This window comes from Erythrolamprus reginae, chromosome 12, assembly GCF_031021105.1.
Source record: "Erythrolamprus reginae isolate rEryReg1 chromosome 12, rEryReg1.hap1, whole genome shotgun sequence".
NCBI lineage: Eukaryota > Metazoa > Chordata > Lepidosauria > Squamata > Dipsadidae > Erythrolamprus > Erythrolamprus reginae.
This window is the reverse complement of record NC_091961.1, coordinates 17,933,957-17,949,496: the sequence shown is the minus strand read 5'-3', so window position 1 is coordinate 17,949,496 and position 15,540 is coordinate 17,933,957. Positions and strand designations below refer to the sequence as shown.

The 15,540-nt window shown below is 42.6% G+C and overlaps 2 protein-coding genes across 6 annotated transcripts in view; one reads left to right on the top strand and one right to left on the bottom strand.

The window, feature by feature from the left end:
* LOC139174809 (matrix metalloproteinase-17-like) overlaps window positions 1–3,080 on the top strand; it is a 29,458-nt gene extending 26,378 nt beyond the window's left edge. For all 5 annotated transcript variants that reach the window (XR_011560431.1, XR_011560430.1, XM_070765418.1 and 2 more), the window contains one exon: window positions 1,747–3,080. Coding sequence is in view for 3 of the 5 variants with exons in the window: in XM_070765418.1 (XP_070621519.1) it covers window positions 1,747–2,039 (293 nt within the window). In the remaining 2 variants the exon portion in view is untranslated. The remainder of the gene's footprint in view (window positions 1–1,746) is intronic.
* Window positions 3,081–3,468: 388 nt separating this feature from the next.
* On the bottom strand, window positions 3,469–15,196 carry CAPG (capping actin protein, gelsolin like). The gene is made up of 10 exons (XM_070765813.1): window positions 15,047–15,196; window positions 13,791–13,825; window positions 11,966–12,138; window positions 11,078–11,232; window positions 9,583–9,750; window positions 9,090–9,239; window positions 7,351–7,443; window positions 5,099–5,231; window positions 4,133–4,221; window positions 3,469–3,893 (listed from the first exon to the last, which is right to left on the bottom strand). Exons 2-10 carry the CDS (start codon window positions 13,811–13,813, stop codon window positions 3,828–3,830), a joined length of 1,050 nt encoding a protein of 349 aa, XP_070621914.1. The 5' UTR covers window positions 13,814–13,825; window positions 15,047–15,196; the 3' UTR covers window positions 3,469–3,827.
* Between the last annotated feature and the right edge of the window lie 344 nt (window positions 15,197–15,540).

Sequence of the window (15,540 nt, the reverse complement as noted above, 5' to 3'; positions counted from 1 at the left end):
GTTATTAAGTGAACTCAGCTTTCCCCCACTGACTTTGCTGGTTGGGAAGATCATAAATGGCAATTTTATGGCCCAGCAACCATCGTAAATATGTGCTGGTTGCCAAGCACCTGAATTTTAATCACATGACCACGTGGATGGGTATGAGAAAGGACCGGTTGTAAGCCACTTTTTTTCAGTGGCATTGTAATTTCAAACAGTCACTAAATGAATGGTTGTAAGTAGAAGACTACCAGTTTTCTCCTAGTCATCGCTTTATTCCAGGAGGCAAAACCTGCTCCACATTGTCCAAAGATATTATTCAGAATAATGGCCTCCGTTCCATTTTACTCTCCTTTTTCTGCCTGTCCACCAATGCTCAGTTAACCACCTTCCGTGACCACTGAATGTCCTGTTTTCCCATTAGGGTTGCAGCTTTCTCAGCTTGAATATTGGACACTGAAGCAACCACGTTTCTATTTCTAATACAAGTAGTCTTCGACATTCAACAGTTCATTTAGTGACTGTTAGAAGTTACAAGGGCACTAAAAAGTGACTAATGAAGGTTTTTTACGTCCGCCACTTTTGTAGCATGCCCGTGTTCATGGGATGAAAATTCAGACGCTAGACAACTGACTCATATTTATGACAGCTGTTGTGTCCTGGAGTCATGTTTGCGACCTTTTGCAATAGCGTGAGTATTTAGACTTGTTAGGTCCCACAGAGTGGGTCTTCTCCGAGTCCCGTCAACTAAACAATGTCGTTTGGCAGGACCCAGGGGAAGAGCCTTCTCTGTGGCGGCCCCGGCCCTCTGGAACCAACTCCCCCCAGAGATTAGAATTGCCCCCACCCTCCTCGCCTTTCGTAAGCTCCTTAAAACCCACCTCTGCCGTCAGGCATGGGGGAACTGAGATATTCTTTCCCCCTAGGCCTCTACAATTTATGCACGGTATGTTTGTATGTATGTTTGGTTTTATAAATAAGGGTTTTTTAGTTGTTTTATTATTGGATTGTTACATGCTGTTTTTATCACTGTTATTAGCCGCCCCGAGTCCACGGAGAGGGGAGGCATACAAATCCAATAAATAAAAATAAAAATAAAATAAATATATACTGCTTCACAGTGCTTTTACAGCCCTCTCTAAGTGGTTTACAGCAGTGTTTCCCAACCTTGGCAACTTGAAGATATTTGGACTTCAACTCCCAGAATTCCCTAGCCAGCGAATGGAGTTGAAGTCCAAATATCTTCAAGTGGCCAAGGTTGGGAAACACTGGTTTACAGAATTAGCCTTTGGCCCCCAACAATCAGTCCTCATTTTACCCACCTTGGAAGGATGGAAGGCTGTGTCAACCTTGAGCTGGTGGTGAGATTTGAACTCTGAACTACAGCTAGGAGGTAGCTGAAGTAGCCTGCAGTGCTGCACTCTAACCACTGCGCCATCCCACCTCTTGCTATTTTCTGACCAGCAAAGTCAATGGGGAAGCCGGATTCACTGAACGATTATGTGGTTAATGTAACAACTGCAGGGTATCAGTTAACATCTGTGGCAAGAAAGGTTGCAGAAATGGGGCAAAATTCACTTAACAACTGTCTCACTTTGCAGCAAATATTGGGGTCAATTATGGTTGTAAGTTGAGGGCTGCCTGTGTCACTTGTGCTCCCTCTTCCAAACCATTCTGTGCTGTGTATTATTCCAGGGACATTTCTTGGTCTTCTGTAATTTTACATCAATCTATTGCTGCTGTCACTTCTCTGTCCTGCTGCAGGAACACTGTATGTCTTTAAGGGCCAACAGTATTGGAAGTTTGACCAGGAGACCCTGCAACTCCAAGCGGGATACCCTCGTTCTATTGCCACTGATTGGCTGGATTGCACAGTCGAACCTCTCAGGAGAAGGCCTACTAGCCCTTCATTGGGAGTAAAACTTCCACCCAACTTCCGAGGCCCTCAGCTGAAAATTGAGGAACCTGTGTGTCTTTGTGCTGCTTTTTGTGCCATTTCTTCCACTTGGCTCAACATTTTGCCCTTGGCTCTCCTGACACTGCAAGGACTTGCCTAGCACGGAAGAGGGAATGTTGACCTGGGGTTGCCGTACGTATTTCTCTCTGAGCACGAGTTTTGAGGCACTATCTTAGATGGTCACACTGGACATCCATGGCTGGACAAAAACAGAGTGTTCGTGATGAGACTGAAAGTGACAAGCCCTTGAGATGCCGGCTGAGGTTGCCCATCCTTCAAGGAGTGGTGGCCTCACTGCTAGAAGAGGAGGACATCGAAGTTCTAACACGTGGAGCACTAGGAACATGAGCTTCAAATAGAAATGTTTGTATACAGTTATGAAGGAGCTGGGAGATGGTTATCAGAACATGCAACCACAAGACAAAAGAGCTTTAGTAGACTCTAGGAAATGGAAAATATGAAGCTCTTTTTTTATATAGAAGGAACCAAAGATATCTGTTCTCTAACTGCTCAGTTATTTTTATATTGTAAAAGTTCTCATTGGGCAAAAGGTGGTCTGATGAAACTTCTTTAGTCACCGATCTGATCTGCTGTTTCGTGAAGGAAGCAATGAGTCTTTCCTCCCCCACTTTTTTTCTAAACTTCCGACAGGGGAAGGAAGGAGCTGCTGCTTTTGACACTGACTCCATCAGCCCAACTATGCAATGATGTAATTTTGCTTGTCAGGGCCTGTCAAGCTAATCAAGAAAGCTTCACTGCAGCCTATAACTAGAAAAAGAAAGAGAGAGGATCGAAAGAAGAAGAATCCCCCGTGGGTGGATAAGAGCACGGCTGTTGCTGTTTAAAGCAGGCATGACAGATGGAGCCAGATCCAACCTACCAGGCAACTTTTGACAGAACATAGACTTGAATGGCAACTTAACATGTCTGAGACTAGACAAGTTTCGGTCCTTGCTTCCGGCTAATAGGATATGCAGGGAGTCCCTGCAGGACATCTGCTTCCCTTGCTACTCACCTTTCTTGTCCCACCCAGGTTGATGGCAGAGGGGTGTTCCCTGGGTTCCAAGTGGGGAGAAAGACACAAAATCAAAAGTCATGGGAAACAGAGGAAAGTTATTAAAGCCAGCATGAAATGACACAACTCTGGGTGTTCTTAGAATGATTGATTGCATGTTGTCACTGGCGGTTAAAAAAAACCCATTGGCTATGTTTACACAACACATCTAACTTGACATTGTGTTCAAACAAAATGTTAAACTTGATTAGGATTAAGGCAGAATTGGTTGGTTGGGTCAAGCTCAGTCTCTTTAGTTAGTTTGTGGTTCAATATATTATGTTAAAACAGGAAAGGTATAATTCAGTAAAAGGTATGACTCAGGGCACTGAATACAGCCAATGGGACAAGCAGGGAAGTAAAGCTATCATTAGATAGTAATGATCAGCACATTTTGTGTAAGATTGGGTTTGCACCCTGCAAATGTGACTGGTTTGGTTTTGGTTCAGTGCAATGTGTGAAACCAGCCACAGACTTTTCTTAACTCGCATCAAAATGATTTATTTCCAGTAAAGATGAGAACATTACATTGCTTATCATATTCTAGACATAAAGAGGAAGAGGCTTACAATTGGGAGGAACTGGTTCAAAAAATAAAGAGAGAGGATCCCTCTAGTTAAGGTTGTCCCATGGTTATCACAATACTGAAGACTGAAGTAGGAAAACAGAGGTTTTCACCATGGTTTGGATGCAGAGCTGATGGTTAAAAGGGGTTGGTCAAAAGTAGAAGGCAAGGAGAATACAATGGCTCCAGTTTAATAAGGCTTGATTGGTCCATGGGGCAGAAAGGCAGAGTCACAGAATGCTGCCAGCATAAGGTAGAGACTCCAGCTTTCACTTCCAGTTTCTAAAGAATTGTTTGAAGAGCAGACTTTCACGGCCTTGGGGCAGGATCTGCACCTGGAACCAGATTAAAAGCAGGTGAGACATGGAGAAGAATAAAGGAAGCAGAGAACAAATCCTTGTCCACTTCTCTTTGAGAACTCTTCAGATGTTTCAGTTACACCACTACATTGCTGTTCCCCTCCAGACCTTTCATCCTAGACCTTCTCTGAACCTGTCCGCAGAGGTGTCTCATTCTTTTATGAAATCTTTGGGGTATTTTGAAGATGGTTTGCACAAGTTTGAAGGATCCTTACCTGAGTGTTCTGGGGATATTTCATTTGCGAGATGAAGTTCTCTGCTACTCTCAGAGCCGCTTGTTGTTCTTGTTCATTTGCTTTGAGGCCTGCAGAGAGATAGGAAAGAACATGATCATTAGCTGGAAGAGGGACCTTGACCGGCGCTGGATTAGGAGAGCCAAGGCAGTCCTTTCAATATAAGAGAAATCTCTATCATTGCCCATCACTCAATTATAAGTGCATCTGCTTATATGCAGGTGAAATGCAGAGCAATCCCTCCCTCCCTCCCTCCCTTCCTTCCTTCCTTCCTTCTTCCCTCTCTCCCCCTCCTTCTTATTGCTTTCTTTTTCCTTCCTTCCCTCCTTCCCATCTTCCAGTGCTGCCATTCTTCCCTTACCCTTCCTCCCTCCCTCCTTCCCTCCATCTCCCATTTTTCATTCAGTAACTCAAGATGGGTGCACCCATAGCATCCTCTCCCTTTATTTTTCTCCATCCCCTCTGAAAGAAACTAGTCCTTACATAACAGGATGGATTTGAATCTGGATGTCCCTGTTACTAGTACAATATCTATGGTCATCTATATCTATGGTGGTAATGGCAGGAAAAAATAAAATAGAAGCTGATGACTTGGGGAACATTGACCACAATGTCTCCTGGTGTAGAGGTTTCTCAACTACTCTTCTATTCTTTACTGCATAGATATACACTACTCAAAAATAATAAAGGGAACACTTAAACAACACAATATAACTCCAAGTAAATCAAACTTCTGTGAAATCAAACCGTCCACTTAAGAAGCAACACTGATTGACAATCTGCTGTTGTGCACATTCAACTTTGTACAGAACAAAGTATTCAATGAGAATATTTCATTCATTCAGATCTAGGGTGTGTTATTTGAGTGTTCCCTTTATTTTTTTGAGCAGCATGCTTTGTACTTATGGTTCCAGAGAAGGCCCTGAGGCAACATATGAGGGACGTTACCTTTCCAAACAAAGATCTTTCCGTGCTGCCCGTTGTCCAGGATGAAACAGTCATCTGTGATGAGCTGGTCCTGGAGAAATGGACTGGATTCGGAGACTTTAGTCAGACTCATTTTTCCCGTCATGTCAGAGACCTCAGGATGGAGAAGTATAGAATTTATTCCGCTTAATGGAATCCCATAATCACAGGGTAGATGTCCGGCTTTTGAGGTTTATGGTGTATTTTTTTTAAAGCCAGAATTTTCTCATCCACTAACCTGGAGGAAGCGTAAAAGGCCTGAGCATGGAGCCCATTCCTTCCTGTATTCTGTATTTCCTACATGCTGGACAGAATTTTAAAACTGAATCAATGCACCCAGAATGTCTAACAGCTTAATATCCTGGGGGAAAGAACTTAATGGAACCTTTGATCCAGTTGTTAGCAGCTAAAAATTGTGGACAGAAAGCACTTTGAAGCCAGACCACATTCTAACGTAGCATTTCCTAATTTCATATTCTACAGAAGTATCAGAAGAGCAACTCTCAGAATCAGTGTGGAAAACAGTTGAGGATTCTGAGAACTATAGTAGAATTGGGGCGGGTGGTGGGGGGAGGACAAATTTATATCAAATCTATATATCAAAAGAATCTCTGGTCTGAGCAATGGGCTGTTGTCAGGATTCCAGATCTCAGTGCAGTGGGGTATACTAAAATGAGATCAATTATAGTCTCTGGGCTTAAGTCTATGTGTATGGGTATGTTCACTTGAAACTGAGTTCTACTACCCATATCTCTTTTTGGAAATAATCTGGGGGTCCTCATAATGCTCCAGAAACCATAAATATGCAACAGAAGTGAGCAAAAAAAAAAAAGGTGGCTCAGCTAATCATAGAAAACAGCTCCCCCCCCCCCGCTCCATTGCCACATTTTTACTTCAAGATGAATGTACATTTACACACATCCAACCCACAGCTTGAAAATTGCAGCAAGTAAATAACACAGAGAAAGTCATTTGGGTTTATTTTCTTGTTATGGTTTGCTTGCAAGCTGAATGTTCTGTGGGTATGGCAGGGCTGCCTGGAAGACATCAGCAAGCCTTCTCATTCCAGTGGCATCATGGTCTTTGTGGCTACCCATCCTTTTAAAGGCACACAATGTCCAGCGTAAGATCCTACTGGGGCATTATAGTTGATTAAACAGATAGTTAGATTTCTACATTCAAATTTATTTATTTATTTATTTATTACTTAGATTTGTATGCCGCCACTCTCCGAAGACTCGGGGCGGCTCACAACATGTAGAAACAAATCATAAGCAATCAGCAAATTTAAAATATTTAAATATTTAAAAACCCCATATGCTAACAGACACACACACAGACATACCATGCATAAATTAAACGTGCCCAGGGGGAGATGTTTCAGTTCCTCCATGCCTGACGGCAAAGGTGGGTTTTAAGGAGTTTACGGAAGGCAGGAAGAGTAGGGGCAGTTCTAATCTCCGGGGGGAGTTGGTTCCAGAGGGCCGGTGCCACCACAGAGAAGACTCTTCCCCTGGGGCCCGCCAACCGACATTGTTTAGTTGACGGGACCCGGAGAAGGCCCACTCTGTGGGACCTAATCGGTCGCTGGGATTCGTGTGGCAGGAGGCGGTCTCGGAGATATTCTGGTCCAATGCCATGAAGGGCTTTAAAGGTCATAACCAACACTTTGAATTGTGACTGGAAATTGATCGGCAGCCAATGCAGACTGCGGAGTGATGGTGAAACATGGGCATACCTAGGTAAGCCCATGACTGCTCTCGCAGCTGCATTCTGCACGATCTGAAGTTTCCGAACACTTTTCAAAGGTAGCCCCATATAGAGAGCATTACAGTAGTCGAACCTCGAGGTGATGAGGGCATGAGTGACTGTGAGCAATGAGTCCCGGTCCAGATAGGGCCGCAACTGGTGCACCAGGCGAACCTGGGCAAACGCCCCCCTCGCCACAGCTGAAAGATGTTGTTCTAATGTGAGCTGTGGATCGAGGAGGACGCCCAAGTTGCGGACCCTCTCTGAGGGGGTCAATAATTCCCCCCCCAGGGTAATGGACGGACAGATGGAATTGTCCTTGTTCAAATGTTCAACCACCAGCTAATAAGTTTCCCTCTCAGAGAGGGAGAAGGAGAGGATGAATTGATTTCAGAAGGTGCCTACAAGAGAACAATTTCCTGGAGACCCTATCCAACCTCAAGTACGGTTCTTCTAATTATTTTGGTTATTATTTTGGTTATTACCTTATACAAAACTGCTGCAATAGCATTCTTCTGATCAGCCACAATATCTTCCTCTGCGGTACCTTCTTTCAGAACCGGCTTAGGACCCAGTACCTAGAGAAAGAGATCATGCCAACATCACTTTGCACCAGAGTCCCTCCTGCATTGGAACCTCAAAGCTACACCTTAACATGATCCAGTTCAAATTCAACATTTGCCATGCAGCTGCTGCCAGAAATGGCTTCCCATCTAGAAAGTACCGTATTTTTCAGAGTACTGTGTAAGATGCACTTTTCCCTTCCTATGAGAGAGTGAAAATTTTGGTGTGTCTTTTACACCAAATGTAGCCCCGCCCACCCACTGGCTCCACCCTTTGTCCTCTGCTCCCAACTATTTGCCTCCTTGCACCAAACAGCAGCTTCAGCTTCAGCACAGGCTGATTAACAGAAGCAGCTGGTTTGGATGGTCTCCTGACCATTAGCTGTTTCAGGCTGCAGGGATTGCTATTGCCTATTACCGCCTCCCCGCAGGCAGAGGTAGATTTTTTTTCTTGTGCTAATCAGGCTTTGCTGCAAGAAGGCAAATTGCTGGGAGACAGAGGCAGATTGTTTTCCTCTTGTGATAATCAGCCTGTGCTGAAAGTGAAAGGCTGTTTGCTGTTTGCTGCAAGAAGGCAAATTGCTGGGAGACAGAGGCAGATTGTTTTCCTCTTGTGATAATCAGCCTTTGCTGAAAGTGAAAGGCTGTTTGCTGTTTGCTGCAAGGAGGGAGAGGCAGATTTTTTTCTTGTTTTCCACCCCAAAAAAGGTAGGTGTGTCTTATAGTACACAGCTTCTTATACTCCAAATAATACAGTATTTCTTCATCTATGTGCAGCAGAAATGCATCAAGAAGCTTGGTTCTGGCCTTGTCAACCATAAAATGTAGTTCTTGGTATGAAAAAATCAATACCATGAATTACTGTAAAACAACAACTTTTGTTCCTATAGCCCATCTCCGCATGAAACTTCTTGACTACAGTGGTCCATGGATAAAGAATATTTCATAACTTTTCAGATATTTTTTTGTACACATTTCCTTGGAATGTCCTAATCCAGCCTTCTGATCCTGACTCATTTTTCAGATGAATTCTATAACTTCTATAATCCCCAGACAACAATGAAAGCTGTGGTCCAACACATCTGGAAAGGAGCAGATGAGGAATTGGCCAACCTACTGTATTTTTTGGAGTATAAGATGCACCAGAGTATAAGACACATCTTCGTTTTGTGGGGTGGGGGAGATAGGGGAAAAATACCTACCAGGGATTCATCTAGCTAGCGCCCTTAGTCCAGTCAGCTTCAGCATATTATTTTATCCACTGGTTAGGGCTTAACAAATCTTTGGAGGGAGTAGCGATGACAACAAGTCTGCAAAGACTTAGGGCTGGAAAAAAAACTTATTTGCAGGGAGTAGGAATGAAAAAATCCTGCAAGCTGGAAAGATCGTTAGATCCTTGTTAGGGGTGAAAAAACCCTTTTTGGAGGGAGTAGCAATGAAAACAAGCCTGCAAAGACTTAGGGCTGGAAAAAAGCTTATTCGGAGGAGTAGGAATGAAAAAAATCCTGCAAGCTGGGAGGATTGTTAGCATCTCGTGGGCCTGGGGGGGGGGAAAGCTTCAAAAAAGCTACATTCGGAGGGGGAGTTGTGTCTTATACTCTGAAAAATACAGTAGATTTGCATCTACCCTTCATATTCTTTGTTCCCCATAAAAATCTTACCGCTGTCATCTCAGCAGGTTCTTCCCCGTCCACAACAATCTCCACCTTTGCTTTTCCCTTCCTCTCAGTGTCTCGGATTGCTGTTGCAAAATCCCGGGCTTTGTTGCGCTCCAGAATGTTTGACTTTCCCCCATACCAGGCAAAGATTTTCTAAAAGGAAAAGTAGAAATCGAGTAACATCCAGCCACCACCACCACCTTTTAATTTCCCTACCATGCATTCAATAGGAGTGTTGTGAGTACAACTCCCATATTCTCCAATCCAAAGGCAGATTGGGAGATCCCGCAGCAACCCTTCTTTGAAAATATATTCCATAATTTCTCTATATTATCTTAGCCATGCATTGACTTTGGAGGATGAATTGAACTACAAGCTAACCGCATGGGCAATATGGTTGGGTAACATATGAGTCACAATGTCATGTGAACATTACTTGTACTCTTGCAAAATATATTCTTTTTCTAGCAGGTATGTGTCTCCTTCTCAGACTCACCTCTCCCAGGTCCAGGATGAAGCAATCCCCTGTATTAAAACTGGTCCAACTCAGTTCTCTTTCCACAGCCCGGATGTTCTTCTTTCCTTTCACTTGATAGAGTTGGTGCCTTGAGCTGTGCTCATGGCTGGTCTGGGTTTTGGTAAAGGCTGACTCCACACCGCCTTCCTATAGACCATAAACTGGGGTTGAGACAGGGGTACAGAGGCTAGAATTTTAAGATAGGGGTCAAGAAAGACTAATTGGGACTATGTATGTATGTATGTGTGTGTGTGTGTGTGTGTGTGTGTGTGTGTGTGTGTGTGTATATATATATATATATATATATATATATATATATATATATATATATATATATATATATATATATCTTTTCGTAGATTTTCACGGGTACAGGTATGACGGTCTTGGTATATTCGAGTTTCTTCCCGTGTAGGATTTGGAAATTTCTGGCAACATTTCGACGAGGTCTCACTCGTCATCTTCAGGCTGGTGTTTCTGTCCTTGTTCTCAGGCGAACACCGCGAGACCTGAGCTGCCTTCCTTCTAGGACAGAAACACCAGCCTGAAGAAACAAGGACAGAAACACCAGCCTGAAGATGACGAGTGAGACCTCATCGAAACGTCGCCAGAAATTTCCAAATCCTACACGGGAAGAAACCCGAATGTACCAAGACCGTCATATATGTATATATATATATATATTTATTAATTAGATGTGTATGCCGCCCCTCTCCAAGGACTCGAAGCTGCTTCCAACAAACAATACAGTCTACAAATCCAATATTAAAAACCAAAGCACATTAAGAAACCCTTATTAAAAACAATCACACAACTCAACATACCATACATAAAGCGGGACAACCAGGGGAATCAATTTCCCCATGCCTGGCAACATAGGTGGGTTTTCAGGAGTTTGCAGAAGGCAAGGAGGGTGGGGGCGGTCCTAATCTCTGGGGGGAGCTGATTCCATAGGGCCAGGGCCGCCACAGAGAAAGCTCTTCCCCTGGGTCCCGCCAAGTGACAATGTTTTGTTGACAGAACCCGGAGAAGGCCGACTCTGTGGGACCTAATCAGTTGCTGGGATTCGTGCAGCATAGTGGTTAAATGCAGTATTGCAAGCAAACTCTGCTCACAGCCTGAAGTTTGTTCCTGACAGACCTCAAGGTTGACTCAACCTTTCATCCTTCCGAGGTCAGTAAAATGAGGACCCAGATTGTTTGGGGACAATATGCTGACATTGTAAACCACCCAGAGAGTATTGTAAAGCACTGTGGGATGGTATATAAGTCTAATTGCTATTAGACTATAAGTCTATAGTCCAGGGATGGCGAACCTATGGTACTGGTGCCACAGTGAGTATAATTACTCACTGAGTATAATTACAGGTACAAATGTTTAACTAAGTGAAAGTTCTTAAGGAGCTCTGATGTTTAGTAACAGTGCTCTGGAAAGAGAGTAAGGTCTATAACTGGAAAAACTAGTCTCCTTTCACCTGGTATTTGATGCCGTGGGGAAAGTACTCCATGAAGACATCCGATTCATTCCCCTGCACTTCCCGGTATTGAATTGGCTTCTCTTTTGGGATGGAGTTGAGATGAGTGGAGAGCAAAGCGCAGGCTCCTTGCTCATCCCTGGAGGAATTTTGACCTAAAATAGAGAGCGAGATAGCATTATTTATTTATTTATTTATTTGATTTTTTTTTTTAATGCCGCCCTTCTCCTTAGACTTGGGGCAGCTTACAACATGTTAGCAATAGCACTTTTTAACAGAACCAGCATATTGCCCCCACAATCCGGGTCCTCATTTTACCCACCTAGGAAGGATGGAAGACTGAGTCAACCTTGAGCCAGTGATGAGATTTGAACCGCTGACCTGCAGATCTAGCAGTCAGCTTTAGTGGCCTGCAGTACTGCATTCTACCCACCACACCACCTCGGCTCTTTGCAAAGAAGAATCCCAATGCTATCCAGTTGAGTGATAGCATCTAGCCAGCTTCAGCTACTTCAAAAAGGGTTTTCTGTTTCAGATCCTTACATCCTACATTAAAACTCTTTTTAGAGGCAATAAGAAGCCACTTCTGAAGAGTTTTTATTCTTGCTGGGATACACGGTTGGGTTGTATTGCAAATTGCATGATCATACCACCCATTTCAAGAAATTGGCCTTGGAGCAGGTACAAATGGTTTACAAAACATACTAAGCCTTAGTATGGTTTCTTTAACATAGGTTAAGTATGTTGTGTGAACTCAGCCCTTAAGATCTGTGAAGCATATATTGTATGAATCCAGCCAAATAAGTTTTATTCAGCAATAAGCCATAGAAATGCATCATCCCCAGATAGAACTTGTTCACTTAAGGATTATTTTGACCCTTTGCTTACCAATCCAAATATGCAAGTTGGAATGCTCATCTGGGCCATTATAAAGGACCAGGTATGAATCCCCAGAATAGAAGATGCCTTTCATCTCATCTGGAACAGAAACCGGCTTCATTTTCTCCACACGCCAGATGTGCAGTCCAGGTTCTTTTGCCGAAACATTAAAGGCAGAGCCACTACCAAACAGAAGGTTGCCATTTATTGAATTGGAAGAAAGAAGACGGGATAAATAGATATCTAGAAAAGGAGCCAAGTATCAAGCAGGTGGAATGAAAAAGAATAGAGATTTGCAATGAACTTCACTTCAATTTAAGAATAACAGAATAAAAGAGTTGGAAGAGACCTTGAAGCAGGGTGGGGTTCTTCTGGTTTGGACTGGCTCACCCGAACCAGTAGCAACCCGCTGGTGACATCATGATTATGTCATGGACCCGGTTCAATCGGTGTCAATCGGTCTGTGAGCACCGCCATCTTTTTAAAAATTTTGTTGATTTTTTTGTTGAATTTTTTTTCTTTTGAGAATGTGCAGAAGCCAAGTTTCTGGCACAGTCCATGTGGTTGCCATCTTGTTTTTGGCTTTTAAATTTTTTTAATTTTAAAAAAATTTCTTCTAAGCATGTACAGAAGCCGAGTTTTCAGCAGTCACAGATGGTCACCCATCTTGTTTTTGGCTTTTATTTTATTTTTTCAGATTTTTCAGCACTGCGCTTGTGCGCACCTGCTCTTGAGACATGCCCAGCTGGCATTGGAGGAAGCAAACCAGAGGTAAGTTAGAACTGGAGGTAAGTTAGGACCCACTCCTGCCTTGAAGGTCTTCTAATCAAGCCCCCTGTTCAAGCAGGAGACCATACCATTCCAGAATAACCTTCCATAAACCCCCAGCCAGCACAGGCAAAGCTGAAGAAAGATGGGACTGAAGTCGAATAAATCTGGAAGGCGATTGGAGAGAAATCATAGGAGGGAAATCCAGGGAAAGCAACTTAGAACTAAGGAGAAAGTTCTTAACAGTGAGAACAATTAATCAGTGGAGCAATTGTGGCTTCCTCCATCACTGGAGGCTTTTAAGAAGAGATTGGACAGCCACTTGTCTGGAATGATATACGGTCTCCTGCTTGAGACTAGCAGATCCCTTCCAACTCTATTATTCTGTTATTCAAGTGAAATAAAGTATCGATAGGAGGAACTACAAGTTTAGATTTATCTGATTGCTTCCCTGCTTGTTTTAATATAAATTCAAGATCAAACAGTTACAGTACATGGAAATGTTGCTTGGTGCAATCAAACCCACTTCTTGAAGAACAAACAATATTATTCAAACTTTCTTTCCCCCAAACATGCTTTCATTGTTAATTTTTCCTTTGAAGAAATGCCAGTCATAGGGAACCTGTATGGAACACATCCTGATTATTACCCACTTTGGTTTCCTCTTCCAAATATTTATTTTCACCCCACCCGAAACTCTCCAAAACTATTCACTACAGAAGATAACTTCAAGAAAGAAATTACAAGTAAGCTGTATGGGCCTCAAAGCAGACTACGAATAGGTTTTAGACAAGAGCTTGAAAGTTCTCTTATAGGTCAAGAGAGCAGATGCGGTACTCATTGTATCCGTAACTAATGATTAGCACTAATTCAATTTACACCCTACTTTTGAAAGAAAGGGTTTTCAAAGTAATGGTAGGCGGTTCTGAAAGTAAAACATAAATTTAAACCCAGTTCAAAGAGCCCACAGTCTCATACAGCCCACACATAATTATTGTGATATTCAATTTTATTTATGAAATGGTTACTGGATTTTGATTGGATGAGAATACAGGTTATTGCTTACCTTTTGGGTTTTGCTGTATACATGGCTCCAAAGATCTGGTGAGGAACAGCAAACATGATTAGGGCTTTCATTAAATAGTAAGTATAGTTCATTGAATGTATGAATCCGAAGAAGTAGAAGGAAGAAGGAAAAAAGAAGAATGAAGAAAAGAAAGAGGAAGAGGGAGAAGCCAAAGTACCATGACAAGAAGCTATGACCTTCCAAGACATATGAAAAGTTGTGGCATCAAGCTGATTCCATTATCACAGTAGGAAATAATAAGAAATTAAATCATACTGACAAACAGTAGTTTTAACTTTTGTGAAGCCAGTTCAAGGAGGGAAAGAAAAGCAAGAATTTGCCCACTCTAAGAAGCATGATGCTTCTCAGAGCATGGAGAAAGTAACATCTCCCACATGAGCATTTTATTGGGATGGGATGAATGGATGAACAGATGGACAGATGGACAAAACATTTTCCTCTTTCTCTTTTTCCAATTCTTGGTCTAACAACCAAAAGCTGCCCAGTGCAATGCTGCTGTCCTATGGTCAGCTCAAATCCTTTATTCATTTAACTCTTTCCTCTTTTTGAACTGCCATTTGTCAGAAATGGTGTAAGGTCTCCTGCTTGGGCAAGGGATTGGACTAGATGACCTACAAGGCCCCTTCCAATTCTGTTAATCTAAATCTAATCTAATTTAATGAGCGCTATTTGATCTAGTTTATAATAGCGCAAAAAAGTTATCAGGTAACTCTGAAGATCATGTCTGAAGATTTTTACAAGAATGGTGGAATTAGGAGATATTCCATGCCACAGTTTGTAAAAGTCTGAGAATTTATTTCTAACAATTAATAGTGGAAAGATACAGGAAGTAAGTGCTCAAATTAGAAGCAGGGGGAAATTATCTTTTGCAATGCTGACCAAATTTCTGCTTGAGAAGACCAGGCTAATTCTAGAAAGAACCAAGATTTATGGAGTAATTCCCACCTTATTCCCTGCACTAATAAATTCATTCCATAATAAATGCCATACTTTCAGAAGTTTCCAGTGTTTAGTTGAACAGACCAAGACGTAAAAGAAAAGCCACCCAGAACAGCTTGAATCCATCCAAATGAGCTGTTTCTAAAAATCGTTAGTTGGCCAATCTGAGGTTTAGGGTTTGTTTTTTGTTTTTATTTCTGCAATTTCAGGTTGAGCCAAGTATTTCAGCTTCACCTTTGTCACCCTTTTTAACACCAGCTTTTTAACTCCAAGAGAAAAAGATTGTATGCACTCACCGAGGCCGTCGCTCACCAGCTCTCTGTATAAACAAAGCTTTCCACCACTGAAATGTGAAATCAGATTAGATTTCCTGGGTGGAGACTTTTCTTGACTCTCTCTAGTCAAGCTGTTCAGTACCTAACTTCTCTGTGGCTGCGGGCGAAGGGGAGTGAGAGAAGGAAACGACAGGCAGAGAGTGCCAGATGTGGTTAAAAGGAGGGTGACTCAACAGCCTTCCCGTCAGGCGCTCCCTGCATCATCCATTGGGTTGTCTCTCATGGCCTATCAGCCTTGGTTATCTGCACAGTCTCTCAGGAAATGACTGTACTAAGAACTCCCTGAAGTATGTCAAGTATACATGAAAAGGCTTACCGAAGGAGACAAGCTATAAACCCACTGCAATTTTTATGAAGGTAAACCAGAGGCACAACTGGCTCAGGTTTCAATTCTTTCACTGGATGCTGATGTATCTTGGCACATTCTGCAAAACTGAGTGAGGAAGGAATCACAG

What these genes read in the sequence shown, in the direction of transcription:
- CAPG (XM_070765813.1), bottom strand. Translation starts at nt 13,813, where the DNA reads ATGTATACAGCAAAACCCAAAAG. An exon ending in TCATCCTGGACCTGGGAGAG is followed by an intron (nt 9,240 to 9,582) that starts GTGAGTCTGAGA and finishes TTTTCCTTTTAG; the next exon opens with AAAATCTTTGCCTGGTATGG. An exon ending in AATATCCCCAGAACACTCAG is followed by an intron (nt 3,894 to 4,132) that starts GTAAGGATCCTT and finishes ATCTGGTTCCAG; the next exon opens with GTGCAGATCCTGCCCCAAGG.